The 19,827-nt window shown below is 36.3% G+C and overlaps 1 protein-coding gene and 1 long non-coding RNA gene across 2 annotated transcripts in view; one reads left to right on the top strand and one right to left on the bottom strand.

Annotated features, from left to right (window-relative positions):
- The window catches only part of LOC145664094 (sialin-like), a 74,868-nt gene extending 55,148 nt beyond the window's left edge, over nt 1-19,720 (top strand). Inside the window, exons 9-10 of the mRNA XM_081730443.1 lie at nt 11,268-11,353; nt 19,479-19,720. Of these exons, the coding sequence (XP_081586569.1) occupies nt 11,268-11,353; nt 19,479-19,676 (284 nt within the window). The 3' untranslated portion in view covers nt 19,677-19,720. The remainder of the gene's footprint in view (nt 1-11,267; nt 11,354-19,478) is intronic.
- LOC145664097 (uncharacterized) overlaps nt 1-19,827 on the bottom strand; it is a 285,281-nt gene that overhangs the window by 110,006 nt on the left and 155,448 nt on the right. The gene's annotated exons all lie outside the window — the stretch shown is intronic.

The raw sequence follows: 19,827 nt of genomic DNA, 5'->3' as shown, positions 1-19,827 counted from the left end.
GATCATTTGCTCCAGACTATTGAAATTTAACTTTTGACTTGCAGTATAATTGAGTGTGAATCCACGAATTTTGCATACATAACTGGTTGATTTCGTGTCGGGGTCGTAGATTTCCAAGGCGTATTGTTTTGGGCCACCAGACACGAATTTTTTAATGTATGCTTTTGGTCCAATTGATTCCAGTTCATTTGACATTGAACCAAGAAATACTTCTGGTTCTATTGTGGGCTGTGATGGTCGCTGCGTGAATATCACAGAATCTGTATCAAAATATAGTACTCTTTCTTGCAGCAATTCTAAATATTTGTAGAGTTCCAGACGAGCTTGACACGTTGTAAATGCTCCAAGGACTACATTAGCATTGTTATTTTGTACTGGAACATCATCTTCATACTGCCAATAAAGGTATAACAACGAATCATTAACAGGTAAAATTTTGTTGACTTTTATATCTGGAGCAGTTAATTTCTGATACAGTTCTTTGGGGTCGTTAATGATGGTCGTTTGGCTGAAATTGTCTCTTATAGCGAGTCGTCCCCAGAAGGCATTCAAACAGAGTTTTGCAAGACTACGACGTGCTGAATTTGTAATTATATTTGTTGCATCCAAAGTTATGCCTTCACGTTGTTGTACCATTTGAATATACTGCTGCTTTTCTTCTTCGGTGACGCAATTGACAGGCCAACCAGAAGCTTCCAGCTTCGATTTCAAAAATGTGTTAATGTATTCGCTGAATAATCCGCCAGTCTTGGTTTTTGGATCATATACGGTGATGTCGTAATCCCAAATTTCGTAAATTTCAATGACTTGATACCCAAGTTCAATGGCTTTTTGAATTTCATAGGACACCCACGTTCCTGTTAGACTTCGTTCACTGTCCGAATGTGCACATTCAGAAGCTTACTTTAATGCTGTGGCACAGGCAGCACAAAGTGGAAACAACAACTTCTTATTTGAGCGAAATGGCAGCACTGGATGAAACACATTTCTGCTAGGCAAAATCTTCAACTTGACCAATCCGTTGACATCTTGAATGGCGGGCATTTCTGGATCTCCCTGTAGATATATTCGTGGATGCCCTATTGGATACCGTCCACATTTATTCACATAAGGATACAGGGAAACGATATCCAAGAATTTTATTTCTTCGCCTTCATTTTCATTTGCGACGTGGTACAATTTAATGGCATTAACACGGCCACCATAGAAGCTGTCTCTTGGATTTAATGGTGTCTTATTAGTATAAGGATGTGTGCTTAAAGAAGAGGCCAATGCTGGATTGCATTTTAACACTTGACGAAATTCACATTCCCACATTTCATGTACTTTATATCCCATGGATCGTAATAACTTCATTTTACGCTGTGTTCTCTCGTAGCGATAGTTCATCGTTTCTTCGGAGTTCTCATAAATGGGCTGATCACGGCCTGTAGGGGCACATAGAGGACAGCCATGATAAAAACAGCCGGCATGCTCATACACGTGTTCCTCTTTAGTGTCGGGATCTTTGTAGTAACCGTCCAGATGAAAACCAGCAACATAAACTTCTTTTCCTCTCGCAGCATGTAGAATTGGATGGCCCTCTTTTTCCTCCATGTAGGCAAGCCACTGCAAAGCAATCCGTGACTGATTGTTTCTATGACGGTATCCTCGTGCAGGAAGAATGCTAATAGTATTGGGCTTTAAGAAATTTCGTCGAAATACTAAATTGCACGCACTCGCCAAAGTGATAGCCTCCAGGAAAGGATTGACGTGAGTTTCTTGTTCAAAAGTGGTCATGAAAGATATACAAGCCATTCGAAGTACGTTGACGTCCTGGACACAATAGTTCACCAATTCTTCTTGGAAAATAAACGTATCGTTCTGGTGTTCGTTATACCATGTCATGAATTTTTCTCGTTCATCCACTTTCATTTCATCTGCACCATAATAATGGATGTCCGGTAATTTTCCCACATACGCTTGATTTGCAGCAGTATTAAAAAAGTGTGGAAAATATCCTTTGGTCGCTGGTAAATGAAATGCCTTGGATAATTTACTTAAAGCCATTGGCATGAAATTTAAGGAGTCAATAAACGATAAGTGATTCACTTTCATGCTTAAAATTTTTGCTCCGTTCAAGATCAAGGTAGGTTTCAATTCATGTTCTTCCATTAAAGATTTAAGAATAAAATGACCATCATATCCCTTAAAGTTATGTGACAAAGATACAATAAGTTTGATGTGGGGTCGTGGTTGACGTAAATACGCAAGAAAGGCATTGATCGGATCATCTTGAAAAATATGTTCCCGCTGTCCACAAACTTCACACGGATGATGTATATCTTCATCTTTAACACAGTTGTAACATACTTGTTGGGCCACCAGTAAATTGGGCTTATGAATGAACGTGTCTTCATCGAAGAAAGTATCCTGTGTGGCTTCGATATCATAGAAGACAATCATAGCCTTCTTGGCATGTAACACTGATGGAACTCCAGGTTTTAATTGAGTCGTATCAGGCTTCATGTAGCATTGGTGAGTAGACGTAACGTGTTTATGGCACACATTACAAAAATAATCAGTACAATCATGTTTTCTTTCCCCTGTATGGACAAACGAATAAATGCGTAGACATTTGGCACACTGTTTTACCATCTTGCATATTGGTTGGCCCTTATGATATGGTACAGTCAGATGATTTGTATAGCATGTTTCACCATAAAATTCACGATTGCATTCTGGGCACTGCTTCTCCGTATTGGTCTTACTGCATGGCAGTTTCTGCAAACATTTCTCACACATGGCCGAACAGTTCTTAACGTGTGCAATACGATGATCATATTTTTTGTGGCATGCAGCACAGTAATAGCTGGTAGAAAAAACAGACGTTAATGACGTGATGATGTCATAATGAGAATTGATGCACATTAAATTGATTGGAATCTTGTCTTCTCCACCCGGTCCTTCATACAGAATATCTTCTCCGGAGAAGCTGGTGTATACGGTAAGTTTATAATTTGTCAAGTAGCGTTGCAATTGTCGCAATTCTTCCACGGATCCTCCATGCTCTAAATTCACTGATGATCGAGACAAAAGTTCATGTACGTCTGGAATAACAACAAACTTGCGCTGTTTGCGATATTGATTGTACAGTTTCTGATTTGTATCTTTATATTTCTTTAGTCCAATAGCAATCACAATTGCATAAGCCAAACATTTGTTGTCGGTGTTTTTCACTCGTAAAATGCCTTTCTTGCACTTTAATAATTCGTCGTTTGATAAAAGACCTCGACGCACCAATCCAAATCCACGGGGCACATCCACATGATGAAAATGTACAATGAACGGTTCGTTCATGAGAAAACTATCGTTACTTTGAAGGATGCGATCAAAGGAAGCCCATAAAGTCTCCAGTGTCAAATTACTTGCACGCCGAAAAGATAAATAAAACGGTTTGTTCTTCTCATCATGAGATAAAATCGATAATCCAACCATCGATGATTCGTCAACATTTTCCAATAAGTAATCTAACATCTGTTGAAAGGAGGTCTGAACCCATTCAACAATATCGGTGGCACTGGCCGGAGCATTAATTTGAATTTCCAGCATTCGTCCTTCAAGATTAAAACGCCGATAATGTCTATTGATTTCTCGCAAGACAGTAAAGCCAGAAGTAGCCATATTCAAATAGGAAAAAGGTAAGGTAAGCAGAAAAGGAATAGGCAAAGAAAACAAATATCTAAAACGAGAAGAGAAAAAAAAGCACGAATTAAAATTGAATCCAGAGATCACTAACACGTTTAAGGTTATCAAAATGACTACACGATCAATCCTAAAAGAATTATCATATCTCAAATAGTTCTACTACTAAAACGTTTTATTGTCGTCATACTGGAAATCAAACCCGGGACCAACATCAACATGTAACTGACCTAACTTTCTGTAGTGATAAAAAGAATGAATGAAATTGTTTTTCTAACTGTGCTGAGAGAATCATTGTAGTAAGCATTTTTCCTCTGACACTGAACTTTAAACGTATGACGAACATGAAACTAAAAACAAAATCTCATGTGCTTGCTTTTCTCGAGCTAAGACAAGAAAGACTCGAATTCGATTCTCGGCGGGAGATCAGATCCCACATTAAACTGCAAGTCCACGTCTCACGTTGTAGGGAACAAATTCGTGCGTAGTTTCTTTGTTTACGTTAATGGTAACTTTCAGAAACTGAGCTAAGTGGTTAGCGTTACGCACCTCTGGCCCGGGTTCAACACCCAGTATGCACTCAGATTCAACATTAAGCTGTATTCCTAGACCCACTACTGAAGGGACGCTAAACCAAAATCAATAAATTTCTTGTGCTTACTTCTAATGTGTGGGATTCCCGGTCAAGTAAGTGAGGGTTATTCTTCCATTTGCTAAATATTTCATGCTAAAATAAAAACAGTGACAACAATGTTAACCTCATGCAAAAGCACTCCATTGATATTAAGAAAACGCGGTTGATACTTACCTCAAATTCAAGGAACGGAGTAAAGTCACGCTGTCACTAGAGGTACACCTTCGTTCATTCACGATCTTCGTGGAAGTAGGACTTGAAAATGAAATTAAGAATTTTATTTAGATCTAAAACGTGTTCAACTATAAAGTGACAACACTATCAGCCAATCAGAAACGAGGAAATGAATCAATGACATCACGGAGACCCAATCAAAACACAGCTTTCATCATGTATCATGAGCCGAAACGTGATGTAAGAAACAATCTGATTGGTTGTGACATTATTCACGTTTTTCTCCTTACACATCAATCGTTACGACATCTAGTATCGCAATTTTGATCATGACATCATACCGTTGACTCGTTAGTTTCTTACGACATTCAAATTATACATCTAAAATGTGATTCAGTTTTCTTAAACTTGATTGAAAAAATGTAACACTCATCGATATGTTATAAAACTGTCTTTGACATAAATGTAAAGTTGAGCTTTAAAAGTCCGTCAGCTGAGAAAAAAATGCTGATGTAGTATAAGCAGATTCTGCAATTTCACAATAACAAACTTCTATGCTTAACAACGAGCAGAAATGTGTAGTAATGTAACATAATCTGTCCATGTTCTTTTCATACGTGAAATTGCTCGCACTGAAGTTGGCATGGTGGCTCAGCGTTTTTCTTTCTGATGTGTGAGGTCTCTGCTTCAATCCGCAAGCAAGTAAGTTTATGATGTTTTCTCATTTCTCATCATCGTTTCAAGTGGGACGTTAAATTTTTCTAACACTAGCACCAAGAATCAAACTCGGGACCATTGCATAGTAATCAACACACGTGTACGGTCGCTTAGCGCTTGTCTCTACTGTATGAGGTCCCTGCTTCAATCCTCAGTCAAGTAAGTTCATGTTTCGTCCTATCATTTCTCACCGTTTTCGCGGGGACGTTAAATTCAACATTTCCAAGAATCAAACTCGGGACGATTCCAAGGTATCCATGTTCACCCCTAAAGCGGAACAAAAATGCCCCCTAAAAGGGAACGAGGTGGACCACTGTATCCATGTTCACCCCTAAAGCGGAACAAAATGGCCCCTAAAAGGGAACGAGGTGGACCACCCAAATTTATAGTAATATATATTAGAGTCCAGTACTATGATACCAAATGTTTAAATTTGGCAATTTCTAAAACTTAAGGGGTGGGCCAAGGTATCATTCCCAAAAAAAATTTTCAAGGGGTGCACAAATGTATCTATGTCTTATAATAGGGGATGGACCCCTATACATGACCATATAACCATATAAGGTAATAGGACCTCATCCATTGGAATAAATTAGGTCAAAAAACCAAACACGTGATACAACGTATTGCTTACGTTTATATTTTGGCAATTTTATACCCCTAAAAGGGAACGAGGTAGACCACCCAAATTTATAGTGATCTATATTAGGGTTTTATACTATTATACCAAATGTTTAAATTGGGCGATTTCCAAAATTTAAGGGGTGGGCCAATGTACTCCTCCAAAATTTTTAAAGGGGTGCACAAATATACCCATGTCTTATGAAAGGTAATTGACCCTGTATATGCACATATATCCATATAGGGTAATAACACCTCATCAAAGGGGGGATAATAACACCTCATCCAAGAGGATAAATTAGGTAAAAAAAAAAACCGAAATTTGAATTTTTGGCAATTTTTTACCCATGAAAGGGAACGACATAGACACCCAATACTGATAGAGGTACATACTATGGTCCTAGGCTACCACACCAAATTTTTAGATTTGGCAATTTCCAAAATTTAAGGGGGATGGTCCTAGGTACCCCTGAAAAAATTTAGGGGGGTGGGCCATGGTACCCCTACCAAAATCTAAAAGGGGTGGTCCTATGTACCCCTAGGTCATTGACCCCGGGCCACGTAACCCAAAAAATGGGCGCCGGGCGCCCGGGGCGCAATTTTTTGGCGGCGGCGGCGGGCGCCACGCTTTAGGGGAGCGGTAAAAATGGCCTCAAGTCCCGCGATTACTACTCGTACATTGTTAAGTATACTCAATCTCGATCCGTCAAAAAATAGTGTGACATATACTATATCCTTCTTTCTATAATACAGCACTTTTACTTCTCTGTCCAAAAGATTAAACTGTTGCAATCTTGACACACTCAGTTGGGCTTCAGTTTTTGTAGGTCTAAATTTCAAACTAGATCGTTTAATTCCACCTCGGTGATCAAAAATACGGCTCTGTTGTTGTCAATTCTGAAAATTCTTAATCTTTCTGTATGTTTGAATTCGCATTTCGTTAATCCTCTTCCGATTCCGATTTTGCAGTAAAATGTTCTGAAGCTTTAAGTACTGATATTGAATTATCATGAGGGGTAGGTCTCAAAGCAGAAAGTGTATTTGATTCTTTGATTTGCGGGAAAAGCCAGTGATGTTCACCATCAAAAGTAACAACTGTCTAGATGATTACGGGGTTCACGCCACACTATACATTTGGGAGTAACAAAAAAAAAAAAAAAAAGTTAAAAAAGTTAGTTCCTCTTAGCCAACTATTATATTTTATTAATATACATGCCTATAAGAAACTGCTACAAAAAAGGGAAAATGTAAAAAGTTAACTAGCTTTATTTCTCTTAGCTATATGTATAATATTAACTTCTAAAACACCGAGACGGTATTATTTTCATCATGCATTGAACTTGAAGTATTCAATCAATTTCGATCGCTTCTAAACCAACGAGTAATTCCTTCCACTATTCATTTTCAGACCTATTGTTTCAGGTAAAATATGAATTCATGCACTACTACCGGGAATCGAAACCCTTTATCTCACGCCGAAGATACGTTTGCTAACTATGTTCACTAGGAAACTCCAAAATATATTTGAAGTTCCTCAAGTCTAGCAGCATTTGAATTTACTGAATGCCTTGTGACTACTACTCACCTCACATCTACCCTACATGACTTATAAATGAACTATTCCTCTACTTATTGGTATTTGTAATTAAACTTTTTTACTTTATTTACATATGTAACAACTCAATATTTATGTATGTTGTATGTTTTCCGCAAGCTTTAATTTTCTTTTGTGTCTTAGAAACGATACTACATAGTAATCCGTATGTTATGTGTTTCAATTTTCACAAACATATTTATATCAAATTTATAATACAAATACTCAAGTTACTTTTCTTATCCGCCAACTGAACATTTAACCCAGATCTTTAACTACTTTTGAACCTATATTTACAATTCAAGTATAGTTGTGACCACTGTTTGAAATATGTGTTTCTTACCTAGGCGCCAATTTTGAAAACAATGTGTCATATAAATCCAATTTGATAGATTGTTCTACATGTTTTCCCTCTAAATTACGTTTGCTCGTATTTTTGGTTGCCAAGGCAACTTGCCACCTGGGAGGTTTCAAGACCTGTTTATAGTTTTATTATTCCAATAAAACACTAAGAACATTTTGTTAAATACATAAGGAATGAAGTGCCATTCTACTCCTACTAAAAACGCATGGCACAGATGTAATGAAACATATGGAACAACTACAGCCGTTCTACAAACCTGAAGAATCAATTATTTATAGCAGGCAGTAAATTACAGATTAATTAGTATATTCAATCATAATTAGATTGAGAAAGGAGAGCGAAATTACAGAGAACCAATTTGGATTCATGAAAGGGCGATCGACAACGGATCCAATATTTGCACTTATGATGCTAATGCAAAAGTACTAAAAATATCAGAAGGATGTTCATATGGTTTTCGTAGACGTAGAGAAAGCATATGATAGAGGTGCCACCGGATCTTATTTGGTGGAAACTGAAGGAGAAGTGTGTTCCGAACACATACATATGTAATTCAAGATATGTATAATGGATGTAGGACGGGTGTGAAGGGTGCGTGCGGAATAACAGTAGTGTTCGCAGTTAAAGTGGTACTTCATCGGGGATCTATCCTTAGTCCATACTTTATTTTTAATTGTGATGAACGAACTTACAAACGACATCTAAAAGTTAGCACCGGGAAATATGTATGTTATTTGTGGGTGGCATCGAACTGGTGAGACCAAGGCAGCTTTGTAAGAGAAATTAGATGCCTGGTGAGGAGCATAGGAGAGCAAAGGGCTTAGAATTAGTAGAACTAGAACAGGATGTTTACATTGTCCTTTCGGGAAAAATGTACTCGAAAATACAAGAATCCAACTGGACGAAAAAGAGGTGGTAATGACGAGGAAATTCAAGTACTTAGGATCAATTCTGCAGGAACAGAAGATGATATAGAAAGCAGAATTAGCAGCTGTTGTACAAAATGGAGAGAAGTGACAGGAGTGTTGTGTGGCCGTAGTGTACCAATACACCTTAAAGGAAAAGTTTACAAAACAGCAGTGAGACCAATCTAATTATATGGAGCAGAATATTGGACGACGAAGAAGAGAGGAACAGAAGTTGCATGTTGCGGAGATGAAGATGCTGCGGTGGAAGTGTGGAGTGACGCGGAAGGACAAAATTAAGAATGAAGTGATCCGTTGTGAAGATTGTGTTAAGAAGGATATGGTGTAGTGTGGTGTCACAGCGGATATGACACAAGATAGAAACAGGTGGAAGATAGCGACTCGAAAAGTTGACCCCAGTCAACTGGGGAAAAAGCCTTAGAAGAAGAAGATTCAATCATAGTAAGGAAGAGAAAGAAAGTTAGTGTACGTACACGGCAAACAAAACATTTTTGCTTCAGTTCGTTGAATATTCGATGAACCTCAAAACACAAAGTAGCATTTTTGTCCTATATCTAGCCTATAAAGCAATTTTTGAATAAAAAAGTAAATATATATTTTTTAAGAATAAAGATGAGATGACAATTTTTATGATATAATTGTCGTCTCCCCTCTTATCTAATCGCGAATTCGACCGTGTAAATGTTGTTTCGTGGACAACACTATTTAAAATGCAGTTTAAGGGTGTTTATTTGTTTGTTAAATGCTTGATATGAAGGAAAAAGGAAAAGAAAGAAAGAGAAAATTATATATATAATCGTGGAAAAGCGTACAAATCTACTGTGGAATCTCTTTCGTCCTTGAAACATTATATGTCAGTTTTTCTTTCCTTTTTTTTTTTTTTTTTGTGAAAAGCAGAAAATCTCTCACCTTCGTCATTTGGATTACACGTCAGCATAGAACTCAGCTGTTCCGCCTTATTTCCTCCTTCTGACCGGAGTAAAAAGTCACGTTAATAGTTTAATTACGTTGTGTGTAAGGGAAGATGTTTGAAGGACTGTCCTGTGACGCAAGTGAACGCGAGATTGAGCCAAGCCAGGACACGTGCACACAGGGTAATACCAAACACCATGACTTACGGTATGTTGCCAAATCTCTCATGGGCATCAATCAAGCTTGCAGATTCCATATTAAAAACTAAAAAAAAAAGTTCGGTCATTCTTGATTCGTATACAGGAATAAATACCAATAATTGAAATATTTTTTATGTCTTCGTATTAATCGAGAAGGCACTAGATTTTGTGATTACATTTACAGAGCCGCCCTTTCTCTAAACTGAACTCCAGTCTGTCAGTTTCAACGTATCCACAAAGATTTCAAGACATGTTCAATCAAGGTATACTCAGTGTAGTCAAATGAATTCGATGACAATTCTCCCTGTTTTATGTATCTCTCGACAATCATGAGAATAACGCAAGTGCCTATATATGTGTAATATGCTGAGCAATTGATAATTCTGTTTTAATGATTTGGCTAAGAGTGTACTCACGTAACGTGATCTCAGACGGCATAACTTTGTGATGGACAGCGTCCTGAAGGTTTTCTCTGGGTTTCATCATTTTCTCGCACAATATCGTTCCACCAGTTTATTCATGATTATTTATTTTCATTAATCATCTAGAGGACATAACCTTGGAATATAGAACTGGAAATTTAGTTTTCGCTTTATTAAACACAAGCTCATTCTAATTGCTTTAGGTTTCTTGCACATTTTGTAACATACACAATGGGCCAAAAGTCTACCAAACATGCTTGCGTGTGAAAAAAACATATGGATCCTTTTAAAGCTTCAGAAATTACAACTTTAGATTTTCCTTACCTCCTGAAATTACTAAACAATTACTATCTTGAAATGTTATAAATATTTTAACTCCTTTCTGCATGATTTTTTTCTTTTTGCGAAAGAAAATAATCGGTATTGGAAATCCTCATATGAAAACTTGAAAAATGAATTGAAACGTGAATTTTAGATTTTTCACTTAACTCCGACGAGAAATAAGTAAGTGCCATATATGACACACTTACAACTCACAAAGAACATGCCACACCAAAATCTCTTATTCATACACGTCAATATCTCACACAGCAGACAAAACAGTCATTTGATACCTTTGATAAATCAGAAAATCCAAAGTAAGAAAGGGTATGTGCCATATATGTCACGGCATGCGGTAAGGGGTTAATGCGAATTTATAGTTTAAATTGGCATGATACACTTATCTCTTAGACTTATCGTCGTAGCACGGTATTAAGCTTCCGTGATACTGAAAAGAACTTTGTATATACTTTAAGGAGAATACTGTAAAACACCTAAAATGTATCACGAATTTCCACTGCATTTCTTCTCATGGTACAGAGTTCAGTCATATGTAAGAGATTACACATGAGTATTTTATTCTCTGACCAAATTTCATCATTTACTAAATTATTATCTAGGTTCTTTTCTAATTTGCTTTCAGCAAATAATTAAAACTTTATATTTTATTTACAATTATTATCTTTGTACTTTTTTAGGTGCGTTACTTGGATTTACTGGAATGATCGGTGTAATGCCTGGTTTTATATCTCCTGCACTGATTGGAGCCCTTACATACGAAAATGTAAGTTCTTCCTACAATTTTTGATGCATAGACCTATACTTGCTAGGATTAGTGAATCCAGTAATGTTAGTACGTCCGTCCGTATATATTCCACACAATAGCTCTTGAACATTAGCTTTTTTTTTTTTTCAGTAAACACCTATCGATTATCTCAGGCGAGTTTGTAATGGAGTCCATCTGATAGCATCCCCACGGATAACTGTGTTTATCATAGTGGCTATCAAGTTTAAAATCTAACATTCCCCTGCTTCTATGCAACTTTCATAGCAGCAAAGATATGTTGGTTGTCTATAATAAAGGATATATAGGTTTTCTTACTGAAAAATGTTCATTGTTCTTTATTAGAACCAGGTTAGTGTGCCATAGCTGAGTCAATTCGTTAACATCCTCACAGGTGGCTGTGGCTTTAAAGGTGTCTACTGGTTGTATTCTCTATCTGGAATTATGTTCGTAAATTAAAGCGACATAAATATCATATATACAATACATGAAATTTTTTGACACTGTCTTTAGCAGAATTTAGGAACAGATATAATACATAAATAAAAGTAAGAAATTAAAGAAAAATATTACTCTAGCTGTAAACTAAAAGTGTCGCTCTGGGTATTTTCATTCAAACTTTTATTTAACCAAAACCTCAAACATTTAATTTTGGTCGTATTTCCTATAAACAAAATCACTGGGGCCTGTGATGTAGCCCTGTAATCCATCTCTGTTATAGGTGAAATAGTGTGGTGAGCAACAAATTATAATATAAGCGTTGATCTTGCATAATGGTTTGCATACATTCCAACTATACTGGATTTCAGCTCCGGTCGTGATTTTGAGTCCACATTAGTAGTAAATCCTGTTCTTCATAACCTCGGCATTGTATAAGACCGAAAATCAAAAGCTCATCGTAAAGAAAGGAAAATGCAGCAGAATGTGTATCAAGAATCATGTGAATTAAAGTGTTCTAAAAATTTAGAGAAACATTCCTTTAATAACATTTCTTCGGTGTAAGTAAGAAAATTCTGTATCATCTCATTACAACTTATGAGCTTCCTTGTGGCTAAGTGGTTACCATACATGTCTTTCGCATGGGAGAAGGGTTCGATTCCCGGCGTGATTTCATGTGGTTCGGATCCCACTTTAGTCCACGTTTCATATAATCTTGCTGCTGAAAGGGGCACGAAACTCAAAAATCAAACCAAATCAAATCATTACAACCAATGGCTTAAAATGAATAGAATAAATTTAGGTTCTAGAAAAAAATATAAATGTAATATTTGATCTCTAAATCTATTATCACATTCACCGAGAAAGCATTTGCGTTGCTGATCCTTATTTGTCTCATAGCGCTCGTTTTCTTAGGATAGAGACAGACATGTGTATGTGAGTCTGAGCTCATTCGTACACAAATCCCAAACGAGCAGGGCATTTCTTTCACGAAAAATTATCATTGAAATACATTCTTGCCGCATTCTGTAAGAAAAGCTGCAATGATTTCAAAACTGAGGTGTTCGTATGTTAATTACAGTAGTATATATGTTTACTATCATGTACTGTATGAAACATTTGTCTAACTTATAGGTGAGTTAAGATTAAAAAAAAATTGTCACACCACAATCCACGCTCTAATAGATGTCATGACACACAATGACGCATGTTGGTACTATAGCTGTAGTATGTGTCACACTGTAATCCACGCACTAATAGACGTCATGATATACACGCAGTTGCATATTGTAACTAAGATGTTGTATGTGTCACTCTGTAATCTATGCTCTAATAGACGTCATGACACACATAACGCATGTTGGCACTATGTCTGTACTGTGGGAGTCTCCTCGACGGGCATGAATGTTAGTGCTTTGTAAACAATGTCTTCAACAAACATCTAGTGTATATATATATGGTTAATATTTGACGAACTAGGTGGTCAGGGGAAAATGTATCGTCTGTAAATTGTAACACGGCCAATTCAATTCATTTTAAACCTACTAGTGATAGAATGGGTAACGAACTTAGTTATCCGTGACCCACCAGACTAATTAACCCTGGAAAGACCCATGACCTACAGACAATGACACATCATCCAACATATAAAAAGTGCGTATCTTGCTACTAATGTAATTCTAACAAACATTATTCTTTTCTGTCTACCTTATCATTTTCGTTTCCTTTTCTGTACCACACCAATACATTAAAATATTACATCAAGGCCTGTCAAAGTGTAAAAGAGTGTTTATTATCAAAATAATGTATTTTTCTTTTGAGGAATGTCACTGTTTAATAGCGTTAGCCTGTAAAACTTGTCGTGTAGAATATGAGAAATACCACTAACTTTGAAAAGTGTTCTATTATGAATATATTTCTTTTGTTTAGTTTGGGATCTAGTAAAATACTGCTTTGTATTTCAGTATGAAAGGAGGAATAAACATGCAGTTACAATTTTAAAAAAATTCAAGACAAGCTAAATGAATTAACAAATATGGCATCGAGATCTAACACGTGAATATTCGAGCTTGAATTGTGGATATCAATAATCCACTATAACATTCTTCAATAACGTTGTAGAATTGATATGTCGGAACTTCTGGGTCACTGGGTCATCGGATCTGTCCGAAAAGTAAGACGTAGACCTGAATAACTCAGACAAAAGATGTGAACCGAGCGTTTCAAGTGTCCTGTAATCCGTGTTATCACTGAAACCTACGGAAAGGAAACCTCCATTTTAATGATTATCCTGTACAGTTAAGTATTAACTCATGTTTTGACCTTCCATGTGCTCGGCTGGTTAAATTCAAAGAATTATTTAAAAATAATTTACAATACTTAATCATAATAAAATTGTTTATACGCTGTAATTTGGAAAGATTGATTTTTATATTATTATTACCTGATTTACAATTATGAAAATGTAGTTAATAATTTATTAAATGAAGTTATTAAACATTAGTCAAGTACTATTAGTACAATTAGTAAAATTTATCAAACATTACCTCATACGAAATTTTGAAATGCACGTTTTTCGCACGAATTAATGAAAAATAAAAATAAACACAATCGTAGTTGTTTTTTTTTTTTTCATTTCTGCTTACTTGTTGAATGTTGTAGGTTCAAATCAGAGAAGAATTGAATAGAAAAAATGCCAAATTTGCCGTCTTTAGATTAGGACGTAGAACAAAATAATAATAAACATAACTAAGGTTTCAAGTGAAACAAATATTGTTAAGATTTCACATTAAACGAATGCGTGGAATTCTTGCAGCATTTCTATAGAAACATTGGTTCAACTATTGAGCTAAATAAATTTTAAGGAACGGATAATTATATGTTGCTTAAATTGATTGATGTCACGAATTATTTCATAACTACAACTTTGATATAATAACAGTAATATTTAAGTGCTTATAATACAGAAAATCGTGAAATGACGTAAAACTCTTAGTCCACTCGAAAATGTAAATTTTTACCGACGTGACTTCCCTCAGGAATTACCACATATATCACTAAAAGGATCATTTCTGGCTATCGGGAGTATAATCTGGAACATCCTTGTTCAGATAGATCCTTAATTATTTCAGGACGATGAGCATATATCAGGATTCCGTCGACCAAGGAATTACTGCAGGAGCTTTCAAGTGTATTTCGAAAGATTCTGGCCTGACAGTGAAATCGTGCTATTACTAATAAGCCGTTCGTGACATATATTGGCGTCTGTGAAACAAATAAAATAATAGTGACTGCTTCCATGAACTAACTCACGAACTCACTGTATAGATAAATGTGTGCTCACAGGAACTCTTTCTTGCCACCATTGAGGGTGACTTTTTTTTTAGACCTAACTTATGAGTATAACCGGTCTGGATTGTTTACAAGACACTTCAGAAGAACTAACATGAAACATCAAATACTCCAGCTTGCAGGTCTCTCTTATACTCATACTTCCAGGTCGGCAACGCTGTCGAGTGTAAGCCTACTATCATATGCAGTGACGGCATCCAAAAATCGTAAGACAAGCTCAATTAACCCTTGAAGAACGTAGCCCCAAGTTATCGAATTCTATGGTATGACCACGGCTCGATAGAGTCCTACCAAAAGCAGGATCCAGGTTAGAACGAGGAGGCTCGAAACTGATCCTGTGTGTATATACTTGTCGTTCAACAGCGTCAGATGCCTAACCAATCACCTTCCGGGTTCAATGATACTTCTTATTGGCCCATTTAGGAGGTACTTGGAAACTTCCATTTCCTGCTCACAAGGGACATCACCCAATTGTCCGGCTCCGATTTCAATGAAATTTTTATTGCTGACAGAGGACATGTATTCATTACTTGTGATGACAGAAATTTTTGCCATGGTGCATGTTTTCTATATTTTAATAATTTTTAAAAGTTGTGATGTGGTTAATAGAGAATACTGCAGAAGCCCCTTACTACCCTTTGTAAACGGAGTATTAATGAAAGAACAACCATGTAGATACTTATAGGGTCTAGGGGGAAGTCGTATGGTAGTATGACCTTGACGGCAGCCATCTTGAAATCTGCCATTTTGAATTAAGGTCAAGTTTTTTAAATGGGAATAGGGTAATATGATACATAATTTCGGGCTAGAATTTAATCAGGAAGACAATGGTGAAGTTAGTTTTAAGATGTGCCCATTTGGGGAAAAGTTACAGGCATATTAATTGTTTATACTTACTATGTGCTTAAGTCCCTTACCTACGCTTCTTACCCGCGTATTAACGATAATAAGTGGATAAAGGTTTCGGTAATACATATTATGCATAGAGGGAAGTGATACGATAAGGTTATCATTGATGGCAGCCACCTTGAAATCCGCCACTTTGAATTAAAGTGAAGTTTTGAAAACTGAAAACCATAGCATGTGGCACCAAATTTTAATAGCAAATTTTCCCCAAAAGCCAATGGTATGCTTATTTTTATTCTATAGTTAACCAGTATGAATTTATGACTCTTCTAATGTGCACGAAACGTCCATTATTCGATTTTTCAAATTGGCAACACTCCTAATTTTCACCGCATGTTTTGAGATTCCAACTGGCACTTTGCAATTGTTTCCATGTTTTCTAAACTTATTACATTTTTTAAGAGTTGCGTTTGTCAGTTCATGAATAGTGTTGGGATAAGCATCCAGCAATCTTTCTGAATTTTGAAGACTTGCCATTAATTTCATAGGCAATGTAATTATTTATTTCCTATACCTGCCCTTCAAAAACTCGTTTACTGACATGAAACATCGCAGAGCGAAAGAACTCCAACTTTGCATTGAGGTAATACCGGAGACGTAGCTTGTAATGGATAGTAGATGAGACGAGAAATAAGTTGAAAATTCACTTCAAAAAAGGAAACGAAATATGATTGTTGTGCAAATCAATGGTCTTTTGTTTTGTTTTATATTTATTTGTTTATTGTATATTTATTTATTTATTTATTTTCTATGGCAATATTTTAGCTAGTGAGACAAAAAAAAAAGTCATTCGTTTTCTAGTGATTGTTGTCGATGGTTCATTGTGGTAAGATTTATAATCAGTATTGATCGGGAACTCGATTAAGTTACACCTCTTTATAAACAAGTTACCTGTTTTCATACTTTGTTCATGGTACAAACAGTCTGTGGGAAACAGTCATATTATGTCACTTTGATGTTTTCTATTATTGCTGCTGTTCCTTTAAAGCTGTAAAGTTGTATTTATTTTTTTAAAAAAAATACTGTTTGTCGTTTGTGCAACATGCAGGCTACATTTCATGATAATTTTGAGTTCGTGTCACACCAATTTCTTATAATTTCATTTGTATTTCTTTACATCTCATAGGTCCATAGGTTCCTCATGTACTCTGGGTTAAAATAAATAATTAATACACTGCCTAGGAAATTAATAATTACATGGCAAGTCTTCAAAATTCAGAAAGATTGCTGGATGCTTATCCCAACACTATTCATCAACTGACAAACGCAACTCTTAAAAAATGCGATAAATTTAGAAAACATGGAAACAATTGCAAAGTGTCAGTTGGAATCTTAAAACATGCGGTGAAAATTAGGAGTGTTGCCAATTTGAAAAATCGAATAATGGACGTTTCGTGCACATTAGAAGAGTCATAAATTCATACTGGTTAACTATAGAACAAAAATAAGCATACCATTGGATTTTGGGGAAAATTTACTATTAAAATTTGGTGCCACATGCTATGGTTTTCAGTTTTCAAAACTTCACTTTAATTCAAAATGGCGGATTTCAAGATGGCTGCCATCAATGATAACCTTATCGTATCACTTCCCTCTATGCATAATATGTATTACCGAAACCTTTATCCACTTATTATCATTAATACGCGGGTTAGAAGCGTAAGTAAGGGACTTAGGCACATAGTAAGTATAAACAATTAATATGCCTGTAACTTTTCACCAAATAGGCGCATCTTAAAACTAACTTCACCATTGTCTTTCTGATTGAATTCTAGCCCGAAATTATGTATCATATTACCCTATTCCCATTTAAAAAGTTGACCTTAATTCAAAATGGCAGATTTCAAGATGGCTGCCGTCAAGGTCATACGTACCATACGACTTCCCCCTAGGCCCTATAAGTATCTACATGGTTGTTCTTTCATTAATGCTCCGTTTACAAAGGGTAGTAAGGGACTTCTGCAGTATTCTCTATTAACCAAATCACAACTTTTAAAAATTATTAAAAAATAGAAAACATGCACCATGGCAAAAATTTCTGTCATCACAGGTAATGAATACATGTCCTCTATCAGCAATAAAAATTTCATTGAAATCGGAGCCGGACAATTGGGTGATGTCCCTTGTCAGGACTTCAAAGTATCAGCCACTACTTACCTCATTTTAAGGAAGAGATACACTGCACACTATCAGTTCCGATGCGTGATGTAGTACATCTGCACCAGGCTACATTTCCATTTGGAGGCACTAACCGCTCTACCCCAGTAGGGAAGGCTGCAAATAAGCAGCCTCACTGGCTACTAAGGAACTGTGTTAAGTACCACGCCAACTTCTCCGCCCAATGGACCGTGTCATTGACCCATTCAGGAGGTTAGTAGGCTCTTCGGACTTCTTGCCTCTTCCAGTAGGGTATCCCATCACCACTTCCACAAATGTCCATCACATGTTGACTCGACTCAATCTCTATAAAGAAGAACTGTGCACTAGATGTGATGTTTGAATTGTTTCAAGCCCTGAGTATGTCAATTCAGTAAGTAGGGTTTGACTATGGTAAGCTTGAGTCCCTTTTCCTTCTCAGCACGGACTTCGAACCGGTAATGGTGGACTTGCGCAGCTAGACAGCTGAAGCTTAAATATTATTTCTTCCACGAACAGTTTATTCCAATATCAATCCGAAAAATATTCAAAACTTTAAGGGTTTTCACTACAGCGAAATTAAACATCCACTAAGTTTATAGTTTTTCTGTAATATCTTCAAAACAAATAAAAAAAATATTCGAAAAGCAGAAACGTAGTGAACTAGACAATACGATTTTGCATGTGATACCGTTATCACAAATCGTTTATCTGCTTTTGATTTGTAGCTGTAGATAAATTATGGTAAAGGTGTCACATGCAAAATGGTATTTTGTAGTTCACTACGTTTCTACTTTCCGAATATTTTTTATTTGTTTTGAAGATATTACAGAAAAACTCTAAAGTAGGCGGTAGTTTAATTTCGCTGTGAAGACCCTTAAGCTCGTTGCACATGTGATTTTCATTAGTGACAGGGACCTCGAAGTGCCTTTCTGCCGAAGGATAAACAAGGACGTCATCGATCTTCCATTCTCAACAAACTACACAGAGAGGAGAAGGGGAAGGTAAGAAATCTGGTGTTAATGAAAGGCAGTGGTCACAAGAACATCGAGAATGGCCTACTCGATGGATTTGCACATACACTTTACTAGTGGTTCCATTGTTACTTTACACTAACTACATCTAAAGTAATTAATTCTCCTATGAAATAATTTCTCATTTGATCTACTTGTTATCTCTGCTTTTTTTCAGATCGTAAACCTTACTCCTACGTCATACATCGGTCAATTGGAAATGAGCGCCCAAGAATACTTGAACGATAATAAAATATGTTTTTCCTTTTTTTTCTTTTCAGCAAACTGTTGGTCAATGGCAGATTGTATTTCTGATCTCAGCAGCCATTGTAATTATTCCGGGCATACTTTATGTTTTATTTGCATCGTCCACACTTCAGCCTTGGAATTCACCGCAAGGTGAAAATGACGACAAAAAGACTAAAGAAGAAGCATTTATGGAAGCAGGAACAAAATTGTTGGACAACAATGTCTCCTGACTGTAACTACTATCAACTGTATATTAAAGTATCTAGTCAAATAATATGTCTTTTTCTTCTTTAATGTTTGTTGATTTTCAGTACTGATGGCTTGATTATAGAACTTTTGCTGATTCAAAAGGTCGCAGAGTTCTTTAGTGACTATACGATT

The sequence above is a fragment of the Thermobia domestica genome, chromosome 11, assembly GCF_964235325.1.
Source record: "Thermobia domestica chromosome 11, izTheDome1.hap1.1, whole genome shotgun sequence".
NCBI classification, from domain to species: Eukaryota; Metazoa; Arthropoda; class Insecta; order Zygentoma; family Lepismatidae; genus Thermobia; species Thermobia domestica.
The sequence above is the reverse complement of the archived record's forward strand: the minus strand, read 5'-3'. Positions and strand labels throughout refer to the sequence as shown.